The 23,748-nt window shown below is 56.7% G+C and overlaps 1 protein-coding gene across 5 annotated transcripts; it reads right to left on the bottom strand.

The window, feature by feature from the left end:
- Positions 1 to 1,236: 1,236 nt before the first annotated feature.
- LOC131900839 (scaffold attachment factor B2-like) lies at positions 1,237 to 23,333 on the bottom strand. Of its 5 annotated transcripts, none has more exons than XM_059252180.1 (21): positions 22,965 to 23,333; positions 21,730 to 21,817; positions 17,650 to 17,714; positions 17,367 to 17,573; positions 16,537 to 16,596; positions 15,359 to 15,389; positions 13,884 to 14,520; positions 13,427 to 13,476; positions 12,620 to 12,720; positions 10,049 to 10,198; positions 9,859 to 9,968; positions 7,671 to 7,798; positions 6,406 to 6,497; positions 5,098 to 5,237; positions 4,587 to 4,877; positions 4,028 to 4,165; positions 3,415 to 3,457; positions 2,741 to 2,874; positions 1,868 to 1,983; positions 1,725 to 1,791; positions 1,237 to 1,550 (listed from the first exon to the last, which is right to left on the bottom strand). In XM_059252180.1, the coding sequence occupies exons 1-21, from the start codon at positions 23,133 to 23,135 to the stop codon at positions 1,406 to 1,408; spliced, it is 2,964 nt and encodes a 987-aa protein (XP_059108163.1). In that variant the 5' UTR covers positions 23,136 to 23,333; the 3' UTR covers positions 1,237 to 1,405. The 5 variants fall into 5 exon arrangements, with proteins under 5 accessions (XP_059108163.1, XP_059108165.1, XP_059108164.1 ...); XM_059252182.1 differs by having other exon boundaries at positions 15,359 to 15,386; XM_059252181.1 differs by having other exon boundaries at positions 5,098 to 5,234; positions 22,965 to 23,329.
- Between the last annotated feature and the right edge of the window lie 415 nt (positions 23,334 to 23,748).

Raw genomic sequence — 23,748 nt, 5'->3', positions numbered from 1 at the left:
AGGCTGCGGTGTTCAGCAGCAGGCCCTGCCGTGTGCACCTGTGTCTGGCTTCCCACTGAGCACTGTGGGCTCAACGTCTGCTGTCCTATCTGGTTGAGGCAGGGTCTCCCGGCTAGCCCAGGCTGGCCTGAACAGCTGGTGCTGGGATGACATGGGAACTAACACTGCCTAGAGCAGGACTGCTCATGCGCTCAGCAGCCCCCAGTACAACAAGGAGCACATCCCACCTTCCTCCCCACTCTTTAATAGAGCTGAGCCAAGGCTAGCCCAGCCATTCCAGGGGACCAAATACAGCCTTGGGGACAGACCATGCCAGGCCAAGGTCTGGTGTAGCAATGCAGGGTGCCCACGTGAGCAGAGCCAAGTGAAAGGGGAGTGCTGGCCTGAGATGTAGTGGCAAGATGGGCTCTGGCAGGCTAAGGGACACAGAGGTGGGCTTGGTGCCACCCAGCACTGGAGGGTGGACACAGGACAGATGGGATCCTGGCCTCAGAAATGGTCCAAGGCAGGCTTGGATGCCTTATTTTGGCTCCGAGAACCCAGTGACTTCCCAGCCAGCGTGTGGTGGGGTCAACTGCTCAGGAAAACCTGATCCAACAACCCTCAGCCACCACACAGGGACCTCTCAACCCTGTTCCACAGCACGGGGGTTTGGATACTCTCACACCTGAGCTGAGAGGGGTGGGGAGGGATGTGGAGGAGGGTGGTCCTTCAGCCAGAGCCTGGCTGGCAGTGCCTGACCGGGCACCTAGTTCCTGCCCCCATCAGACTGTGGCTTTTCAAGGAGGCTGCTGGGAAAGGCAGCTCGGGTTTCTGTACCAGGCCTAGATGAGGAAAGGCAGCTGGGGGCGCTGCAGCTGCTCCCTCCCCAATGCCACAGCCCTTCACCACCACACCCTGTCCCTCAAACCCTGTTTGCGGCCACCCCTGCAGGCCCTGGGGCTCTCAGGCACTGCAGGCCAGCTACCACGGACACCTCAACAGCGGTTGACAAAGAAAACTCCCAGCAGCCCAGATACGGCCTGCCAAGGGACCCTGTCACCCCACCCTCACGGCCAGAGGCAGGTCTGCAACAGAGCGCCCCCGGCTTAGATTCCAATTCCGCCACGACTGAGCTGAGGGGCAGACGATCTCGACCCTGAGCACGGGCCAAGTGTGGGGACACAGCTGTAGCAGAGGAGCTGGGCAGGGTGGAATGGGCCATTGGAGGGTATGGAATGCCTGACAACAGAAACCTTGTCTTACAAACGGCAGAATAGGACTGTGTTTATTAAAAACACCAGGAGAGTGAGTTCACATTGACACGTAGCAGAACCTGTGACTGCTGGCGGCGCCCCAAGTGTGAGGTGGATTGGGCCACAGCCTCTGCCTGTGTGGAACAGCAGGGTTTGGTCTAGAGCAGGGCTCAGTAGCGGCGGGTGAAGTGGGGGTGAAGGTGGGGGTGGAGGACTCTGCCACTCTGGTCCTGGCTGGTCACACCACCATCTTCTAATCCACCAGCGGGCACCACGTGGCCCTGGGAATGTCCACCGTGTACAAAGCTGCTTTGCCTAGAACAAAGGTAGATGGTCTGCAAGGGTCATGCCTGGTGCCCACAAGGTGCCACCCTGCAGAGCCCAGGGCCCTGTACAGTTCACTCAGAACACCAGAGCAGCCAGTGTGCACTCATGCAGAGGGAGGGAGAGAGGAAGGAGGGGACAGTGGTTGGCACTGCAGCTTCTTACCCAGCCATGCCACCCCGGCCTGCTGCCACATGTGCATGCCCAGATCCTGCAAGGGCCCGCTCAGCACCTGCAAGAGACCGCTCTGTGGGCTCTGCCTGCACTGTGGACCCAGTGTCCACCCGCCCCTTGTAGCCGCCTGGTACCTCGCCACCGTATGTGCTCATGGCCTGTTGTGTTTGTGTCCGCAGCACCGTGCCAGGTGGGAACCTGCTGCTGCTCCTCCAGCTGTGAGCGGTGCTCTGCCCAGTCTCTGCCGACCCTTTGCCAACAGAAGGAGACAACGGCTATCCCCACTCGCTTCCATCACAGCAGAAATATGTGAGCCCAACTGCAGGGCGCCTTCAAAGATGGGCCAGAGGTGGGCAAGGAGGATGCCAGGCACCATCAGGGAAAGGACAGTCACCACCAAGGCAGCCACACAGTAAGGCCACAAGAAGCCACGGTGGTCCTGGCCAGGCCAGGGGTCCACACTTGGGCCTACCCACTACGTGGGAACACGCTGACACAGACACATGGGCGCACATGCTGGCAACATGACCCACAGCTGAAAGGGGGCACAGCACTCCTTGCTTTCACGGCCCAGTGGGGAGAAAGTGGCAGTGTGCACAGTATGAAATTCTGGGGTGGACAGGAGCACCACCCCAAAACACACCCCAGCATGGAGGGGATCCCAAGGACAGTGTTCAGTGAGATCCAGACAAAAAGGGTCACAAGTGTGTGAGCATATGTCTGCAAGACGGGAAGCATCCGGGATGGGGAATCCAACCAGAAAGGTGGATTTGTGGGTGCAAGGTCCGGGTGGGTGAAGCGCAGGCTGCTGTGGCATGGGCTTTTCAGTTTAAACACTAACATGGGCTCCAGTGAGGGACTGCAATCAGACAGTGTTGGAAGCCAGTCCGTGCTCCACCTCAAACCACCTAAGCCCGAGTGCTCCTGCTGGGGTGGAGATTCCCACCCTTCCAGGGGGTCCCCTTGTCAGCAGCTCATCCCAGGCTCCTCCTGCAGAGGACACTTACCTGGGGGGAGGCGGCAGCCCTTGGCCTTCGTTCCCCTTCTTGTCGAGGCTGTAGCCACGCCAGCTGTCCCGGGAGTAGTCCCAACCGTGATGCTCGAGGGAGCCTCCATGGCTGTGGTGGTCATCTAGGTAGTGCTGCAGCAGGGCACGGGAGAGACGGGGGTCTTTCCTGGTCCCATGCACACACAGGGCCCAGCTTCAATATTCCATCGAGCCTCTGCTCCCACCGAGCTAAAGCCCGTGTACCCGAGACAAGGCCGGGTGGCCAACGTGCCCACCAGGAAGCTCTGCAGGGCTAGCATGGCAGCTCAGCCTGTGCACACCCCACCAAAGGTCTCCTGTTGACGAAGGAACGCTCTGGGGACCCCAGGAGACCGGCTGTTTTCAAAGCCCTGTCCTGACCCAAGTCCACCCCGCAGGACCTCACCTCCTCCCTGGAGACTCAGGGGCCACGCTGTATTCTCATGGCACCCAGCACCAGCACCCGGCTCAACCGGAGGGCCACAGCCTGGACCCTCCTCCCCATGGGCTGCAAAGCTGCCACTGCCACGGAGGTCCCCAGAGCAAAGACACTAGGCTCCCCAGCAAGTGGCCACTGAGCCGCTGACAGTCTCTACCGGGGAACTCAGAACGGAGCAGCTGCCCCTTCCTTCCCCCTACAGCAGGGCCACTCACCTGCCCATCGAGGTCCTCCATTCTTGGTCTGGACCCATCTCTCCTGCAAAGGGAACAGGGCGCTGGTGTGGCCGAGTGTAGGAGTGGGTGGAGTCAGAAGTCTCTGCCCCCCCCCCCCCCCCAGCACCTGTGTGCTAGGACACAACACCAGGGCTGGAGTGGTAGGTGGAAGGCTTTTCTCTGGAGGTGGGAGTGAGGGCAGAACAGGGGGCAATGGGAGAGCTGCCCTGCACCTACAATGGGCAGGAGTGAGATGGTCTGGAATACAGACAGCCTGGGAAGTCTGAGGAACAGCCCTGACAAGACCCCAGAAAAGAAGGGGACTGCAGTGTGGTGGCAGCCCCAGGAGTGCAAGGTCAGCGACCTCTTACCCCTTACAACTTGCTTCCTCCTCTAGAATATCCAGGCCAAACAACTGGCCCAACCTGAGATCCTCTGGGAGGCATGAGGCCTTGGTAGTCAGGTCACTGAGGGTTGGGCACGGGGTGCCTGGGGTTCCCCAGTGACACCTGCAGCTGTCCTGGGGAGGTCCCAGCAGCTTTTCAGAGAGCACTAGGACCCACCTGCCACGCACCTGGTGACCGTGGGGAGCAGCTGCAGGGGAGGAGCTGACCTGTCTATGACATGCTCCTGGTAGTGGCCACGCTCCCGGTGGTCGAAGTCGTGGAAGCGGTGATCCGGCCGTGGGAAGTCTCGGTACCTGTCTTCCACGGCTGCACGCTTCCCTTCAGGCCAGTAGCTGTCTTCTCTCCTGATTTGCAGTTTGCAAAAATACTTTATTCAAGGTGGCAGCAGCAGCAACCCAGTCACCAATGGCGCTGTCACCTCAGGATGGAGGCAGGCTGTTGGGAGCTCACTATCACCAGTACCACCGGGTGAGCACAGTGCTAGACCACACTGGGGGCCCCAATGCCTCCCTCTCCCTGTCAGCTTCTCCTATGGACCGTGCGAAAGCGATGGGAATTGCAGGCATCTGAGCCTCCTCCAGGCTTCCTCAGCATGCCTGCAGTGACTGTCCAGTGGCTGAGGGCCGGCAGCATCTTGCCCTCTCCACAGCTTTTCACTGCCCTGAGCACAGGATGCCAGGCAGGGTGGCCACAGCACAGAGGGCTGGTCAAGGAACTGCACCATGTGGCTTTCCACGGGGAGGCAGCACGGGGCCTGGCACTCACCGAGCATCCAGGTCATAGGGTCTGCGTAGTGCCCGCCGCTCCTGTTCAGCCCGCAGCTGCTCCTGCTGCCGCCGCAGTTCCTCACGCTCCCGCATAATGCGCTGCTGCTCTTTGCGCCTTTCGCGCTCCACACGCATGCGCTCGCGTTCTAGCCGCTCCCGCTCTAGCCGCTCGCGCTCCAGCCGCTGGCGCTGGCACTGGAGCTGCAGGCGCTCCCGCTGCACACGCGCCTTCTCACGCCGCTCCTGGAAGGCGTCCAGCCGCTGCTCCCGCTCCCGCTGCTCCCGCTCCCTGCAGGCAGGTGGCTGTCAGCCCACACTGCAGGCGGCGGCCTCGGCGCTGCCCATGCTCGGCCTGTGCCCCCTATGCAGACTTCAGACGCCGCGGCCGAATCGGCCAAGTCCAGCCCTCCCCACTAGGGCTCCACAGAGCCAGGCCTTGGCCTGCTCTGCCAGGAACAGGCCCTGGCTCTGAGGGTCACTGCTCTTCACTACTCACCCCCACCCCTCACCTTCGCCGCTCGGTCTCCCGGATCTCGCGCTCCCGCTGCCTCTGGCGCTCCCGCTCCCTCTGCTCCTTGATCTTGTCGAATGACAGGATCTCTCTCTTCTCCCGGCCCTCCGACTTGCGGTCTTGACTTTTGGAGCTCTGCTGACCAGAGTGGCTCGGTCAGCTGAGCAGTGTGCAGAGCACCAGGGTCTCACCGTGAGCCTGGCAGTCAGCCTGGCACACGCCATCCTGCCTAGCTCCTGACTACTGGGCTTTTGGTTTTCACCACAAAGCAGTGACAGAGGCCTGAGGACATCTGAACCAGCCTATTCTAAATCTTACAGAGCTGCCCGTAAGGACATGCGCCCATGACATCAGCACTCGAGGGGGTGGCGGCAGGACTGCAAGTTCAAGGCCAGCCTAGGATACAGATGGAGCAGTGCCAAGCCAGACCTTCCGGTCAGAAGGGAGGCCGCACCTTAGGCTCAGACTGCAGCTCTTCTGTCCCTGTGACTGTCTCTTTGCTTTACTGAGACAGGGTTTCTCTGTGTAGCCCTGGCTGTCCTGGAACTCATAGACATTGGCTTGCTTGTCTCCTAAGTGCTGGGATTAAAGGCAGGTGCCACTACTGCCTGGCCGTCCTCCCAGGGTTGGCCAAAACCCCACAGACCCTGAGGGTGGCATCGGCACGTCTGATTAAAAACCACCAGAGCGCTCTAAATTCAGAGGACCTAGGCTGGCAGCTCACAACTCTAACTCCAGCCCAGGGCATCCCTGGGCTGCTCCACAGGCGGTGCACACGTGTAAACGGGGAACAACAACAGGAGCAGGGCTCTGGCACGAAGCTGAGCCATGCTGAGTCATGCGCTGAGGGGCTCCCGCCGCCGCTGCCATGCTTCTACAGTGTGAGCACCCCGCACAGCTGCACAGATCAGAGCCCCTCCACAGTCTCTGCGGGCAGCTGCTGGCTCTAGGACTGTACTTGGGTTTCAGAGGGCCCAGGCCACACAGCCCTGGCAGCTCCAGGCGCTTCCAAATGCTCCCTCACTCCTCCTGCACTCGTCACTGGATGCACTCTAGCTGTGCCTGGTGGGGCACACAGTGTGCCAGCCTGGCTCTTTTTGGGTAGAGGCTTCCAGGGTGAAGAGTGTCGTGCAGGCCCAAACACCACCCTGGTGTTACCAAGGACAAGGCCAATAGCAGAAACAGATATGTTATTGTTACACTGTAGCATGCCGCATGGGCCCATCTCTGCCAAGGCTGTCCATGCCCCAGTCCCTGGACAGAAGATGAGTTCGGGCCCAGCCCAGCCCTGTCTATCAATACTTACTCTGTCCTTTGACCTGCTTGCGGCCTTCACGCTGATGACGGGCTCACCCTTGGACTTGTCCATTACAACTGTACGTTCCGTGCCTCTGCTTCCTGCATGAAAGCACAGTGAGCATGTGGGCTACAGCTCAGCCTTGCAGCCCCCACAAGTGTGTGTAGAGTGTGGCCGTGGCAGGTGTATCACCCAACAGTGGCCATGTTTCCTCACTGTGTGGACGGCAGGGATATTCCCTCTGTCCCAAAGGAGCTGGCTGGGCATCTCTGCACTGCAGGCCCGGGCTGTAAGCACCTGGACAATGGTGTCTCTGGGGAGGTTCAACACATGGAGAAGCTGTAATTTCCTTTCCTTTTATTTCATTATTATTTATTTTTTTCGAGACAGGGCTTCTCTGTGTAGTTTTGGTATCTGTCCTGGAACTCACTCTGTAGACCAGGCTGGCCTCGAACTCACAGAGATCCACCTGTGCTGGGATTAAGGGCCTGAGCCACCACTGCCTGGCTCATTTTACTTTTTTCAAGACAAAGTTTCTCTGAGTAGCCCTGGCTATCTTGGAACTCACTATGTAGACCAGGCAGACCTTGAACTCAGATATCTGTCTGCCTCTGCCTCCCGAGTGCTGGGATTAAAGATGACTGGCATTTTTAGCTTTACTTTAATCTCTTAGTTTCTGTTGAGAGGACTGTCTCAAGCTGCTGGTGAGGAGTGACCGGTACAACCCGCTCTTCTCTCAGCACTAGGGAGGGAGGGAGCTGCGGCGTCGGCTTGTCTTCATCTCCTGGCCAGCTCTGAGTGCAGCCTGTGCTCTAGGCCATGGGCCGTGCCCTCGACAGGACAGGTGCCTGGAGGAACCCGACTGCACACAGCCCCAGGCCCAGGCCTGCCCCAAGCCTGCCCTCTCCTGTGGAGCAAGCTCCCTTTCTTCCTCCTGTGTGGGCAGTGCCTACCCTGGACTCCACCCACCCTCAGTCTGGTGTACACCTGATGCTGTGGTTTTGTGACGGGGTTCACTAGGCTGTCAAAGCCGGCCTTGATCACAATCTCCCTGCCACCGTTTTGAGTGTGTGGGGGGGGTGACACAGGCCTTTGCTACTAGGCCTGATTTGAAGACTAGAAACCTCTTTTCTATCACATGGTCTGTGACTGTGGCCTATCCACGACACAGGAGAAAACCCAGCGAGTGGAAAATCTTGCTTGCCTTCCGCCCTTGACCCCCCCCCCCTTGCTATGCCTCCACCCCTTCCACTGGTGTCCAAGACACGGCTCACCTGATTTGGCGACTCGAGACCGACTGGCAGCTCCTGGTGTGAGCTCATCTTGATCCTTCTCCTTTTTAATGTCTTCCGGCCTTTTCTCCTCTCTTCTTTCCAACTTCTCTTCCTTCTTGATCACAGTTCTGTTGAAAACAGTAAGCTGTAGCCTCCAGGTGACCTCCACAGGAGCCGCTGGCCCCACCCACCAGCGAAGGGGAGGATCTGAGGCCTGCACCTCTTTGGTGGCCTAAAAGCTGGAAGTATCAGAGCCAGAGTGCTGTTGGATCCCCAGAACCTCAGCTAAACCAGAGACTCATGAAGTCCAGGCTGGCCTCAATCTCCTGACCTTCCTGTCTTTGTCTTGACATTGGGATGGCAGACATGTGCCATCATACCTGGTTCTCCACGGTGCTATGGATGGAAGTCAGGGCTTGAACAACATTCCCAGCCAAATTATTTACTGTTTCTCTGTGTGGGTGTACTCATAGTGCATGTGTAGGGGGCAGAGGACAACTTGCAGGAACCAGTCTCTCCACCGTGGAGATTCTGGTAATCAAATGCTGGCCGTCAGGCTTGGCAGCAAGCACCTTTACCAGCTGAGCCACCCTGCTCACCCTAAAGCTACTTCACAGAAAAGTAATCTGAATCAAGTGTAGTGGATAAGCCCATCTCTCCAGCTTTTGGGAGACTAAAGCAGAGGGATTGAGTTCTGTGCCAGCTTAGGCCACAGGTGAGATATGACCTCTAAATAAATCAACACCAGCTAAGTAACCCCTATGTTGACAAGCAGGACAGAGTCCATGATGCCAGCCCAGAGAATGAGCCCGGCCTGGCCTCATCTGCTCCCCATACTTTCTAGACTCTTATACACAGGCATACACCATGTTTACTCAGCCATGGCCCTCTTCCTTCCCAGAGCCCCATCCCTACGGAGCTGTAGGATGGGCTGCATCTGCCTCCTGTGGCCTGCCACAGAGCAGCACATTGCTGCTGCTTCTCTTCTCCCCTGCCTCTTACAGTGCCGGCCAGAGCCTCAACGTGCTCTTACACTTCCTGCCGCTCTGGGTCCCTTACTCTTCTCCACTCTCCTTCCTCCGGGCAGCTGCAGATCTCCAGTGTTCCTGCCCTGGGTTCTCCCTTTAGACTCTAACATGTCACCTTCAGGCTTGCTTTTGTGTCTGTTCTTAAATGCATTTATTTATTAGTGAGACTCAGAGCCCCAAGAGGGGACCCTGATTTCCCAGGCATCATGTAACAACTCTGCTGGGATTCCCCACGATTTTTGGTAATACTTTAATCAGCAGAGAAAACCCACTCTTCTGTTACCATGTCCCAAGATGGTACCACCAGAATAAGCCTCGGAATGCCCTATCAGCAGGGCATAGTCGTGCCACCTGCCACACCCAGCCAGAGCCACAGCCAGGAGCCTCCTAGAGTGAGTGCTGGCCCCACCTATGCTGCTGGGCACTTCCCCAGAGACCACAACTTCCACACAGGGCCGACTGCAGGGCCCGATGCATGGTCCCAGTGACGCCCTCATTCTCAGCCCTCTGGTTCACTGCTACCATCCTCACTGGGGGACTTGAGGGACAGTGCTCCCCACTGATCTGGGGAGCCATTGTGCAGCTCTGAAGCCCAGCCCCACCTGTACCCTAACATCACCCATGTGACACCTAACAACCACTTTCTCTACCACGGAGCCCTCCTGCCAAAGACCCTCAACAGTGGTAACACAAACTGCCAGGCACTCGCCAGGCCTGTGTCTGTCTATGTCAGCTGAAAACATAAGCCACGTCCCTTGGCAAGAGCATTCCCGAGACCCTGGCTCCAAAAGCGCTAAGGCACTGCAGGCTGCCATGGGGATGTGCAGCATGCCTGGGACATTTTTAACATCTGCATGAACGTGGTGATGAGTGACATCTGTTAGGAGGGGCTGTGAGCTGGCAAATCTGGTGCACATCTGGATGTCAGCCCAGGAAGCCCTTCCAGGTCTGATGTTCTCACGGCCAAGAGGTAAAGGCTGGCCACAAGGCCGCTCTAGCCGCACTGCCGCAGCTTAGGTATGGAGCCTGACGGGGGGGCTGCTCAGCTACCTGGCTCTGGGCTCTGATTAGGGACTGCACTGCCTTGTGGCTACCAGCTGGGAAGCGGGGGTTTGGAAGGGCACTGGAACCCAGGGGTGAGGGCCGCCACGTCACTGTACTTCTCCATCTTGATCTCCACAGGGTGAGGCCTGTCCGGCCCTGGCACCTTCTCCTTCAGGTCACAAGCTCTCCTGTCTGCCGACTTCTTCCCGGAGGGCTCGTTTTTGGCCTAGAATGTAACGGGGTGGTGGTGACTTGGGGGGGGCACAGCCCTGCCACTGCTGTGGGTGGCGACAGCAGGCACCTCACCTTCTCCACAGAGATCATCCTTCCATGCAGTTCGGTTCTGTGCAGGTGGCTGATGCATTTGGTGGCCTCATCTGACGAGGACATGGTCACAAATCCATAGCACCGAGCCCCAGGACTTCGGGCGTTGGTGACCACCTTGGCCCCGACAACCTCCGAGGGAAAGGATACACTGGTTTAAGGACACACTTGGCCTCTGTCACGAGACCACAAGGCTGACTAAGGACCAAGCACCAGACACCTACTGCTGCCATCCTCAGCACTGGGCTCTGCCTGGTGACCCTGGTGACCCTGTGGGTCCTAGAGAACCCCCACTGGTCAGGGCACAGCAGCTAGCTAGCTCTCATGGTGACGAACAGTACGCAGAGCCAGTCAAGTGTCACATGGAGAGGTATGGAGCCTGATCAGACCTCACACAAAGGTGACCCCCACTAGGCCGCAGCTTCTGTGCCAGGCCCTCTCCTCTGCCCGGGGGTGGCCGTCACTGCACTACAGAGAAAGGCCGATGCTTTGCAGACCCAGACACAAGCACAGCATCCGGATCGCTCACTTTATGCCTGGAGTTTCCAGGGCATGGGCAGGAAGGGAAACTGAGGCAGGTTAAAGGTGAGCTGACGTTGCAGAGGTTCTGAGCTGGATGATAATGCCCTGACCCATGCACAGGGAGGCTGGCGTTCAGGGGCCCCTCTCAGGTAGGGGGAGGCCCTGCGGGAGGCAGGTCACTCACTGCTCAGACAGAACAGCCAACAGCTGACACAGGCCCATAGGGACAGGGTGCACTGTGAACAGGCACAGGTGACACGCCACAAACTAGATGCCAGAATCTGCTCAGGCAAGAAGTGGCCCAGCATGTCGGGAAAGTGTAGGAACCCTCAATTCACCAGGACCCACGTCTGGAGGTGAAAGACTGACTGGTGTTACAAAGCAGAGTCCAGGAAACAAAGTGCAAGAGAAGCTACCAGAACGCAACAAAAGCCCGGACTCCAGCCAGGCCTGGGGAGGTGGGAGCTGGGCACCAGAAAGAGTGCCTGCCTCAACCCCATGAGGGCCACAATGCTGAGTCCTCAAAGACAGGAGCACGAGAAGCAGCGCCCAGAAAACCCAGTGCTCTCCTAAAAATGCTGGGAGAAAAAGGTCGTGGGTAGTTGAACAAAGACAGGAGTCAAGCCCAGCTGGACAGGGTGTATGAGTTCGTTGAAGAGCAAGGCTGTTCTCCTCAGACACCTCGTCCCCACCAGTCACCTGTGTTGCAGGAGGGAGGAGCCCTGAGGGGGGAAGAGCATGGGCTTAAGGCTGCTGAGCTATCTATGTCAAGCCTAACTAGAAAAGCAGCAGGAACCGGCATCATGCTGTGCTCTAGGAAACCTGGGGGAGGGGGCTACACTCCAGCACACAGGACATCCCAAACATACACCCTCGTGCTCAACAGCATCCAGGGAGTCGGCCAGAGGGACAGCTGCACCAAAGGCTCAGTCAGACAGACAGGGACAGGGGCACAGCACCCTTGGCCACTGTGTTAAAAACCCGACTGACCCCCACCCAGCCCCTGCTGCTCTTGTGCCTCTGGCCTTCTTGAGACTTATGCAGATATACCAGGCTCACTGGCTCTCAAGGCTCTGCTGCATGCAGTAGCTGGGACACACTCACAGCCTCTGCACCCTGCAGGGCATGGAGGAGAGCAGCACCCAACCACCACAAACAACAGTGGCTTCTTCAGGGCTTGTCTTATGACACCACCTGTCACAGCGGGTGTGACAGCTGTTGTGAGTGGAGCAGCTGCCTAGGCCTGCACCAAGGGATGATGACTTCTGCGGGACCAGAGAGCTGTGTGTCCCAGTGCTCCAACCCCTCCAGTGCAGGGCAGTCTCCCCTCCTGTCCCCAAGTGCCCAGGGGAAGTGGAGAAGCCCGCACTGCACTAGTGAGAGGTTGGACCTACTCTCCTGCTCAAGTTTCCAAGATGCTCCAGGCTGAAGGACACAGAGCCAACAGCTCCCTCACCACACACAGCCCTGCTGTGTCGGCCTTAGACTCAGAGAGGGTAAACAGCCTCTCTGGGGTACCCTGGGCATTCTGAGCAGAACCAAGTGGGTGTTCCTTGTCTTCCGTAGTTCAAGCTGGCCTCTAACCCACTAGGTGCCCAGGATGACTGAATGACTGTGACTCTGATCCTCACGCCTCCACCTCAGGAGTGCTGAGATCGTGTCCAGTTTATGTGGTGCTGGGTGTAGATCCCAGGGCCTCCTGCCAGCCAGGTGAGTGCTTTACCAACTCATCTCCACCCCCAACTCTGGAGCACAGGCCTGTCACCACAGCTGTTCCACATGTGGAAGGAGGGAGACAGTTCAACTCCAAGAACTAAGCACAACAAAGCAGGGAGCTGAGTATGGTGGTGCAAGTCTGAGGCTAGCCTGATCCATACAATGAGCTTTAGGCCACAAGTCCAAACCAAGAGGGGAGTCTAGTTAGTGGCAAACACACAATAAGCCCCAGCTCCGTGTTCAGCATGAGAGAAGACACCAACACCTGAGGAAAAGAACACCAAGAGCTAGGTGGCCAGATGTGGGGCACCCTACCTTCCCGTGCTTGCTGAAGAGGCTCTTGAGGTCAGCAGCACGTGTGCTGGAAGACAGCCCGCTGACCCACAGGTTCCTTCCCGAACTACAGCTGGTATGGCCTGGGGAGAGGAGGTCATCAGCACCACTGAGGTAAGACTCATCCACCAAGCTGGACAGCCACCACATGGGGCAGAAGCTGCAAGATTCCCTGTGCCACGAGTTTGTGTGCATGTGGAGGTCAGAGGTCAACATCCCACGTCTTCCTCATTTTCTACCTTTTTTTTTTTTGTTTTTTGAGACAGGGTTTCTCTGTGTAGCTTTGCGCCTTTCCTGGAACTCGCTTGGTAGCCCAGGCTGGCCTCGAACTCACAGAGATCCACCTGCCTCTGCCTCCCGAGTGCTGGGATTAAAGGCGTGCACCACCCATTTTCTACCTTATTTTGAGACACAGCCCAATGAGCCTGCAGCTCACAGATCAGGCTGGACTGGTGGGGCAGCGAAGCTCAGAGCTCATCGTGCCTCTGCCTCCCCAGCGCTGGGGTTCCAGGAATAGACAGATTCCTCAGGCTCATACCCCAGTAATAATCAGAGGAACACCTGTGGCAGATACAGCTTTGCAAGACGGCTCAAGGGCTCTTGCAGGTGCCTGTCACTCACAGAGCAGGTGTTCCTGTCTGGGTATGCTACCCTGTGATGCACAGACGCTCAGAATCCCGACAGTGGTTCAGGGAAGGGCCGTGCACAGGGGCAACTGGTACACATGGCAGCCTGCAGCCCACCTCCTCCCCGGGTCCCCACATGGCAACACAACCAAGGGAGGCCTACCTTTCTCGTCTTTAATGACTGGCTTTATATCCTGTTCTTCCTTAACTGAGCTAGAGACAAAAACAAATGTTACTGCAACAAGAAAAGCCAAAGTGAACTAATTTCAAAGAATGTGCTAAAACTGAATACCTACCAGGGAATTAGTCTCAAATTAAACTGACAGACACCTTTTGCGAGCTTATGTTGGAAAATCTGACTACAACAATACAGTGTCAGATCTACAGAGCAACTCAGTCTAGCTGGCGATACCGGTCATCAATTTAAGAACCCAACCATGTCAGGTTGAGCAAGGGAAAACCAATCACCTGTTAACCATACGCAGAGACATGGAGCTGCCTGAAGGAGCTAGTGCTGGGCAGCACGGCGGCTGCCCACTGCAGGCTCTAAACAGCTCATGTGTGTCACTAGTGACAATGAAAGGAGATAGCGTCTGGTCTAGGACTGAGAATCAACAAACCTCATTTTCTGATCAGCGCCCTCACTGGCTGAGGACTCTTTAGGAGCTGCAGGGACGTCATTACAAGCGTCAAAAGCAAACTTCTTCACGTCGTCTTTGCTATCTTGGGGCTCGGGGCTCAGGGCTGCTGTGGGCGCTCTCGCCAGCTCCTGGCTGGCGGCCTCCGCGAGATGGGCAGCTGTGCTACTCTGCTCAACTGGCTCCTCTAGCCCTACAGGCTCGCGGTCCGTCCCGGCGCCTCCACCTGCCAGCTTTGCCTGCCCCCGGCGCAGTCGAGCCTGCTTGTACCTCCACCTGCGCTTGGCACCTTGGCTCATCACCTTCACCGGCTCCCTTTTCACTACTGCTAACGGGGCGTCTGCCTCGCTCCACTGACACCGAGTGCTTGGAGACTCAGACTCGCTGCTGCGGACCAAAGCTAAATCTCCCTCCTCCTCTTGCTCCTCTTCCTGCTCTTCCTCCTCTTCTTCTTCCGGGTGTCCGCAGCTCTCAAATAGGTCCTCTTCCTCCGCCAGCTTCCTGTCTGGCCCCACACTACTCGTGGCCTGGGCAAAGGGCTGCTCCAGCTCCGAACCTTCTTCTTTTACTGGCTCAGATTTACAAGTTTCCCCCAAAATGTCGAGTATTTTCTCATTTTCTACGGATTTAACAGGAATAGAATGGCACAAGGTTTAATCACCAGGGAAATAAAGCAATCACAACTGCGGCTCGGGCGCGGCGGCCCCGCTCACACCGACAGAACTGCTGGCTACACAGAGATTGGAAAACCCGCTACACAGCGCCTGCACCCTACCTGCGCCCTCGGCCATGGCGCCCCCAGCCTGTGCTAAGGGCAGAGGCGCCCCTCCCATCCTCCCCACAACCACGGCGCAGCTTCCATAGCTTTCTTCAATTTCAATCACATCTGTGTCTTCGGACTTGCTCCAAATGTCCACAGTGCCAGCCGTGGCAGTCACCATTTACTGAGGAGCTTGCTTGCTCCCAGGGTGAAGGCTTGAGGCCAGCACCACAGTCCAAGGCGACTGGAGCCGCTCTTCGCTTGTGAGAACGTTGCAGTCCAGAGGGGCCCAGGATGAACATCTTGGCAGAGACCCACTTGTCTTCTGGCATCGGTGGCTTCTGGATTAAGTGCCCTACCAAAGCCTTTGTCTGCCTCAACTGCCTCAACCCCATGACTGTGACTCAGTATGGCATCACAAGATCTGTCTCGTGTGTGGACACACAGCCTCACCCGGTGGCCACTTACAGCCACTCTGCATGGCCTGATGCAAGTGATGCATCTGCCCCCAAGGCTGCCCTTGGGCTGCCACAGCACGCACAGATCTGGTGATACAGTGGGTTTCCAATCTCTGATCATGTGCGACTGGGACCATCCACCACGGGGGTGGTTTACATGACACATCTGGAGAACAGACAGGACTTAAGCGCGAGCAGCAGGGCGCCAAGCCGCACTGGTGTGCCTGCCTCAGCAGTACCTGGTTCCAAGGGGGCTCCTTCATCAGCCTGCTGGAGAGAACAGAAGGGCGCATGTCATCTCAACAGCAAAGCCATGGACCTCTGGATCTGTCCATGAGTCCGAAGCCATGACCTGTCGCCAGGGCCTCGTTCATTGACGCTTCCCATCGAAGAGCAGCCCCATGAAGAAACTCCTGTGAACCAGGCTGAGGTGACCTTCCAGGCCTGAGACTGAACCCCACTCTACCCCATTTTCCAGGTAGCAAAGACACAGAAGGGCACGGCAGTGTCTCCCTGTCCCCTCCCTTGAGCTCAGGACTTAAGAAAGCCTGCCTACTCGTTCATTCAGGGTGGCCACACCCTGCAGTCTTGGGACCCCACAGTCCCCAACACTGGCATCCCTGAACCCCAGGAACTGTACCCCTTTTTGCCGCAGGGCCACCACCACACCAAGTTCATCCTTGAACTCAGCCACACTAACTCCAAGCCTGGATTTCTCTGGGAACCTTCCAGGCACTTACAACACTCAGCCACCTGGCTCTCTGGTCCTGATCACAGCCCCCACCTCGCAGTACCTCCACAAACCACACACCAGCCTCCAAATTCAGGTCCAGCCAGCATCTGTTCCACAGTGTTAAGGTTTGGAGGTGACTGGGTCAAAGGGCTCTGGCCCTATCAATGGCTCCTTCCTCTGGTGGTTGTGAACAGACAACAGGAAGGTGCCGGCTGGGGAAGGAGCCTGCACTGTCTCTGCCTGTCTCTGCCCCTGGCCTTCATGAGGTGAGCAGTCTCCTCTAGCAACTCTCCCATTGCCATGGTATTCTTCCTCCTCTCAGACATATAGCAAGTCACCTGACCTTGGACTAAAGCCCTGGGAACTGTGACCTAAGGTACATTTGCTGCCCTAACTGTCCCTTAGGCAACTGCCACAGGGTGAATAGCCAGTGCACGTGACACACACACATACACACACTCTCTCAGATGCACACCTGCACATACAGATGTATAGAAACAATATGTACACATGCACGCACATACTCATAGATGCACACACACACTCACAGATGCATATACAGACACACTCAGGTGTACACACATGCATATACACACGCGCGCACCCCCCCCCCCCAGAGATGCACACAAAGACACTCCCAGTCTTGTCTCCCACACTGCAGAGCCACACAGAGACGCCACTCACCAGAGTTACTTTGAGGTCTGACACCGAAGCTTCCAGAGTCTTAAAGACATCCTCATTCACCTGGAAAAATGAATCAGAACATGACTTCGTGGAGGCCAGAGCAGTGAGCACCTCTGTCCACTCCTCCACAGCACCTATCACCGTGACTGCTCAGCTGAAGACAGCATAGTCGCCCTTGACTCCAGGCTGAGGCTAACAGCAGCTCTCAGGCTGCAGACGCCCCTGTGCTGACTGACTGAGGGAGGACTGACTGCCCCAGCCATTTCTAAGTGCGGGAGACTCACACCACACGTGGAAATCGGGTGCCTCTTCAGCTCTGCTACCTCAACCTTACTTGGACTCAGACTGTGCTGAGTAGAGTTCCTCCATTTTATCCAAGACCCACTAGGTGTTCATACATGCCCTGACCTCAGCTAAGGCTGAGTCCCAGCAAGTCCCTCAGGAAGAAATCACACCACCACATTAAATCAAGTAGCTGTGAGCGCCATGCAAAGCCAGCCTGCACAGAACAGCGGGTGCCCATGGGACAGACTTGTGCTGGGCTCCGGCCTTCAGAGCTGACAGCAACACCACCAGGTGACGGACAACAGCCTGTTCTGTTGAGTGTGTTTCCGTAGCACTTAAAAGCCCTTGGGACCCGAGGAGCCTTCATGCCACCCACACGCCCCTCTCCCTTGAGTTCACAGCACTCCCTGCACTATCCCAGAGCAACGGCCACCGGCACCTGACTGTGGAGGGATTAAACTCAGGTCTGGTTCTACCAGGACCTGGGCAGCCCTGATGCTGAGCCCCCAGGGCCGCTGGCGCACACGTGGCTGCAAGTTACCTACAGCATGCTCCAGGAGCTGAGCTGGAAGCCTTCCCAGCTGCGCGGCCACGTACTCTTTACTGTCACCGAAGGCATGAAGAATGTGGTCGTCGGTGTCACCCTCCCCCAGGCAGGGCTCACTGAGGTCCTCAGCCTCCGTCCCATCTGGCACACCTGTGTCCATGGTGTCCCTGTCCTGTGAGCTCTGCAGAGTCACAACCCCGTCCTCCTGCGAGGGGAGTGAGGATGTCAGTCACCAAGACCATGGGGTGTGGGAAGGTGTGCCGCCCCCAGGCCCAACACACCTGCCCATCTCTGGAATCTTCTTCCAGGCTGTTGTCCTCGAAGCCCTCCTCCTCCATCTTGAGTCCTAATTATAGAATAGTGTCAATTGGGTTAGAGTCCAGAGCCAGCCTCAGAATTAGTTGACAGGGGACAACACAATTCCATGGTGTTAGCCATTCCTCCGTATCGCAGAGATCTTGTCTGGGTGGGTATCTTTCTAAGCCAAGACTTCAATCATCCTAACACAGCGCTCAGGTTCTATATAAAAGCCTTAGGAAATCTCAAAACCACCCCAGACTAAACACCTCAAAAGACAGAAGAAAAAAGTATGCTTGGCTGGTCTGGAACTCCCTATTTACGAAGACTCAGATATGCCTGTCCCTGCCTCCCATCACCCCAGGCAAGGGTGTGGGACACCTGCAGTGCTGTCTGTGGACACGCTGGACTGCTGACAGGGTCCACTTGCATTCTGCTCCCTACAAGTGCTTGCCTGCAACTTAGCACTAGTCTTGTGTGGCACATGCATGCGGTAGTTTGAGGTCAACAATGGGTGTCTCCTGTAATTGTTAGCAATGTCACTACCTGGTACAGGGTCTTATTGACCTGGAGCCTGCTGATTTGCCTGGCTAGTCGACCATCAAGCCCAAAGGATCCTCCTGTGTCCACCTCCCAGCACTGTGGTTATGGATGCGCACCACACTTGGGTTTCCTGTGGGTGCTGGGGATCTCAAGTCAGGCCCACCCTCGTAATTCTGTGGCAACAGCTCAGTAAGTCTGTGGTCAGCTGAGTCCCATCAATGGTTTTGTGAAAGAAATGAACTCTGTAGGGGTGTCCTAACTGCACCCTAAGGAGAGAGGGCAGTTCTTGAGGGTCAATCAAAGTTTGAGACCTGAGAGGAGGGAGCAGCATCCTCGGCATGGGGGCGCTTTTGTGTATATTTGTGTATGTGCACATGTGACCCAACACCCCCGATGCCTCTTACAGTAACATGAAGTGCCCAGGATGCTTCATGACCCAGCACAGTGGAAACACAGTGGGCGCTTGTGACCTTGGGGCCTTCCGTCCCTCCAATTTTTGGTTCCCTATGCCAACACAGCAGGTAACCTCCAAAAAGATTAAATACCAGGAAAGTCATAAAACCATCAACAAAACAGAAGAACTGCTCAAATTCAGCCCTTAGCACCTATGTAGATGCTGGATGTGGCGATGTCTGCATGCTCATCCCAGGGCCAGGGAGGTGTAGACAGAAGTGCTGGCTGCTTTCTTTCTGGTCAGACAGTTTAGCTGAACCAGTGGTCCCAGGCTAGCAGATAAAAGCACTTGCCAGGTGTGATGTGGACGACAAGCGTCAGGTATTTGAGCATTTTGTGTCCAGGTCACTGTGCTGTTTGGGAGATTATGGATGGACCCTTCAGGCTGTGGTTCTCAACCTTCCTAATGCTGGGACCCCTTAATGCAGCTCGTCATGTTGTGGTGACCACCAACCATACAATTCTTTTCGTTGCTACTTCCTAACGTAATTACCTGTGTTTTCTGATGGTCTTAGGTGACCCCCCGTGAAAGGGTCGTTTGACTGTAAAGGGGCTGCCACCTAGAGGCTGAGAACTTTGGGAAGTGGAGCCTCGCTGAAGGAAGTCTGTCACTGTGAGAAGGCTGAGAGCCAGCCTCACCCCACTTCCGCTCTCCCTCTGCTTCCTGTATATGGATGAAAATGTGACCACCCAGCTTCCTGATGGCATGCCATGCCCCACCATTACCAACTCTGACTCTGGAATCAAATACCCAAGTTCCGCCCTCAGAATCCTCTGTATAAAGCTGTCCTCTGATTCCACACGTGGGTCACCACACTCAGAAAAGGAGTGAGATGGCTTGGTGAGTAGCTGCCGCCAAGCCTGACGGCCTGAGTCTGATTCCTGGATCACACACGGTGAGAACACTGACTCTGAGCAGCAAGTCCTCTCTGACCTCTGCACTTGCACTGTGATACTGCATGTGTGTATATGTTCTCGTGGGCATGCGTGTGCACATACACACACTAAATAAATACGAACACACAAAAACGTCAGCTAGGCAGTGAGAACCTGTCCCAGGAAATAACATGGGCAACAACTGAGGCCAATCCATTCCTGATCTAACCTCTACATGAATGTGTACCCCGATCCACACAGACACAGACACAAAAAGAAACCCCAACTTTTAAGAACTCTCAAGTCTTTGACCAACAATCCAAAATCAGTCCACAGCTGGGTGGCTGGGCATTGCCTGGTGACCACGGTTCAATTCTCAGGACCAAATAACCCCTATGGTGCCTACAGCATCTCATTTGGCTGGAAAGTGGGAGGGGACTCAGAATACTCAGGCCCTCTGTGGTGGCAAGTGGTAGCTTCACAGGACCCAGCAGGAGTGCCACACTGATGGTCTCTGAACACTGGCTGAAGGAACACATCCCCTAGCCAGCCAACACGAACCGCGGGCTTCGCATGGGTCACATCAGTCAGTGATTTCACCTGGTTTTGGGGGCTCTGGGACAAATGCTGGGTGAACACTTGCCCACCCCACCCCCTTGCTTGAGCCACGCCCACTTCTGAGAAGCAGTGGCTGTGACTTTCCCGAAACTTCGTCCCACTCTGCCAGAAAGCGGTGTTCAGAAAACCGTCAGTGCCTCCTGGGCAACTCCATCCTGTCGTCACAGGACCTTGCGCTGGCGTGGAAGCCAAGGGCCAGCACATCACACTGCAGACCACTCCTAAGCACCTCCACAAGTGGACCAGCACAGCTCTGCCCATGGAGGCATCCTCTCAACCAAGCAGAGTGCCACCTCCTCCAGGCCTATCTGACAATGCTGCCCACTGACCTGATATGCTTGAGTCCAGTCAGGCAGATGTTTGTGACATGCAACCAGGGTCACTAGGCCTCCAGGCCAGTGCTTTGAAATAAGAAAGTTACTGTATGACACACCTGTAGAAGCCGGAAGTCAACTTTTGGGAGCCAGCTGTTTCTTTCCGTTATGTGGCCCTTGAGGATCAAACAGCTCCTCAGACTTAGCAGCAAGCCCCTTTAGTAGCTGAACCATTTCATCAGCCCTTGGTTGTTTTGTAATAAGAGTCTCCATAGCTCTGCCTCCCTGGAATTGGCCATCCTCTTGCCTCAGCCTCCTGAGTGTTGAGGAAAAGTTGTCCTGCTAGAAGCTACTGGTAAAAACTGACCTCAGGGCAATGGGCAGATGGCCCGGCTGGTAAAGCACTGGCCCTGTGAGCTTAAGGGCCTGGGTTCAATCCTCAGCACCACGTGAGGAACTGGTTTGAGGGCACTTGTAATCCCAGAGCTGGGGTGTGGGGACAGGTGGACCCCAGGACTCAGGTCAGCAGCCCAGCCAAACACTAAGGTGGCCCAGGTAAACCCAATTTCAAAGCCAAAGTAGATGGGCTGGACACATAGCTCAGTGGTTAAAAGTACAGGACAGGCTTCAGCTTCCAGCATCCACATGGAGACTCATGACCATCCCACTCCAGGTCTAAGGGATCCAAGACCTGCTTCTGACCTCTGTTGGCACTGTACACATGTGGTACACTCACACACATAAAATAAACCCTAAAACAGACAAAAACCAAAGAGGACAACGTGACACCAAGGCAGCCACACGCATGCCTGTGTAAGTATACACACTGCAACATACATGCACACACAGACCACAGCCATCAGAAACGCTAGGAATTTCTCTACACTTCCTCAGCAGCCATCCTACACAGCCTGATGTCAGTGCACCTCGGATGAACAGACTGGATAGCTGTGAGAACTTCCCTGTGGCATCGTTCAAGAAAGCACGCTAGTGCTGAGGCCATGGCTTGGAGTAGAGCACATACTCTGCACACCAGAGAGCGTATCCCAGCACCTCGTCACCCCCGTGAGGTGTCTGCGTCATATATTTCTCTTCTCCTTGGCTCCTGCCCTGCTCCTCCTCCTGCACGTCTGACACTGGCCCCTTGTCCAGTGGGAGCAGCCAGCCTATGTGTGTGTGTGTGTGTAGGAGGACACCCTGAAGGCCAGCAGCCCAGCTTGACACCCATTCCCCAGGCCCAGCAGCGAGACAGGCAGGTACCTTTGGTGCATCTCTTTATGGCCTTCTTGCTTGTGGCTCCCCAGCTGATGCCGATCTCCTCAGGCTCTTGTCCTTCCTCCTTAACTGCCTGCCAGGAGAGGGTGGATTTTTAAACAAAGTTATTTATTAAGAGGGCCTGGCACAAGCTGTTCTTTCTAGCAGCAAAGCCATCCGTTCAGACAGCAAGTGCTCACAATCTGGGCTTCGGGCCTCACCCAGCACAGCGGGCTCCCTTTCATACTCAAGGCCAAAGAGAGAAAGGGAGGCTGAAAGTCCAGGCTTCCGGGTCAGGGCCAGCAGGTTGTGGTCATGCATGACTGGCAGCATGTGGCCCTGGATATAATCCCCAGCACTGGCAAAAATACATCAAATCCAAGTATTACCCCCAAAGCAGGGCTGGTGACCATTCACAAAATGATCACTCGAAGTGGGAGGATGGCAGGACACCTGTCCTTGATTCAGGGAGGGCAAAGGGCTGAGTGGGGTTCAAAAGGCTATCATCAGCCTGCCACGACGGTGCACACCTGTAATTCCAGCATGTGGAAGGCTGGGGCAGGAGGATTAGGAGCTCAAGGCTAGCCTGGGCTACACAGCAAGTCTGAGGACAGACTGGGGTATGGTTGATCTCCAAAATAAAGGGGGGGGGGGCGCGGGGAGGAAGATCGTTGACTTTTAATGAGGAAAAAACATAACATGGGCTGGGGAAGGAAGCAAGCTGGTCAATATTCACTCAAAGTATTCTGGCGCCTTCCACCGGCAGCCAATCACAAGGCCCTAACCCTCAAGGTCCCCGCTCCACAGACAAGTTCGTGTCAAGTGCTTAAGTGCACGAGACAAAACAGAGTGGGGCGGGGAGGTGACACCTCGTGCTGGACCAAGATGACAACCAGGCTCCAGGCCAGGAAAAGGCAAGGGGACCAGAACTGGGGTCGGCCTGGACTGTGCAGAGGCCCTGGGGAGAGCCAAGCACGAGGCTGACTGACAGTCTCCAGACGAGTGAACCAAAGTGGCAGAGGGCAGGGAGTTGATGCAAGGTCACGGAGACCTGCCCCGGCCCACCGTGCAACTCGTCAAGCCCCGGCTTCGTGCAAACCCCGGGGCAAAAGGAAAGCGAGACACAGAGGGACAGCGACCGGCAAGGTCACACAGCCTCGGCTCCCTCGGCGGCTGACAGCTCAGACCGGAATGGGGGCCCGGGCTGGGAGGCCCGGTGACGTGCCCGGGTCCGCCCTCACCTTCCTCAGCCGCTCCATCAACACACTCTTGTTGCCGCCGGTATCCAGGTTCCGCTTCTTTAGCTCCGCCCTCAGGTCGATTACCCGCAGGTCGCTGAGCCGCCGCGTCCCGGTTTCCGAGGCGACCGGACCAGAGCCGGGGTCGCCCGGCTCGGTCACAGGTTCCGCCATCCCCGCTTCCGCGACTTCCCCACCCGCCCGGCAACCTCATACACACGCCGCCCGCTGCCGTGGCGGCTCTGAGCACAAAATGGCGCAGCGTAAGAGGAAAAACGCACTCGCTTCCTCCCGCCTCCCTTTGCGGCTGCGCAGGCGCACCGCTCTGACGCACCGCTTCGGTCCCACGTCCCAGCTTCCGACAACCTCGCTCCGCTGATACGCATGTGCAACCGCTCTCAAGCGCCGTCTGTTTTTTTTTTTTTTTTTTTTGCTGAATGCACATGCGCACCGACCTGACGTGCGCTTCGGTCGCACGCCCGAGCTTTCGCAAGCCTCGCTCGTAGGAATGCGCATGCGCAACCGGCCGTAAGAGCCCGTCCACGGCTTCCTTTCTTTTCGCATGCGCACCGCGTTGATGCGGCGCTACTGTCCTAAATCTGGAGTTCCTCTCGCTTCGCTTCACGGCTGCGCACGCGCACCGCTCGACGGGCCGCCGCTCTGAAACGGGCCGGTCGCCCCTCACCTCAAGGCGCAGGCGCAGGGGCTGCAGCACGCATGCGTCGCGGCCCGCGCCCGCGGGAGACCCGGCGAGACGCGCCTGCGCCTTCTCCGCCGACGCGCTCAC

Source organism: Peromyscus eremicus, unplaced genomic scaffold, assembly GCF_949786415.1.
Source record: "Peromyscus eremicus unplaced genomic scaffold, PerEre_H2_v1 PerEre#2#chr22_unloc_1, whole genome shotgun sequence".
Lineage (NCBI taxonomy): Eukaryota > Metazoa > Chordata > Mammalia > Rodentia > Cricetidae > Peromyscus > Peromyscus eremicus.
The sequence above is the reverse complement of the archived record's forward strand: the minus strand, read 5'-3'. Positions and strand labels throughout refer to the sequence as shown.

Excerpts from the sequence above, each read along its gene's own strand:
- LOC131900839 (XM_059252180.1), bottom strand. The coding sequence starts at position 23,135 with ATGGCGGAACCTGTGACCGAGCCGGGCGACCCCGGCTCTGGTCCGGTC. Across the intron at positions 17,715-21,729 it reads CATAAAGAGATGCACCAAAG|GACTCAAGATGGAGGAGGAG; the intron begins GTACCTGCCTGT and ends TTCTATAATTAG. Across the intron at positions 3,458-4,027 it reads CAGGAGCATGTCATAGACAG|GAGAGATGGGTCCAGACCAA; the intron begins GTCAGCTCCTCC and ends TTCCCTTTGCAG.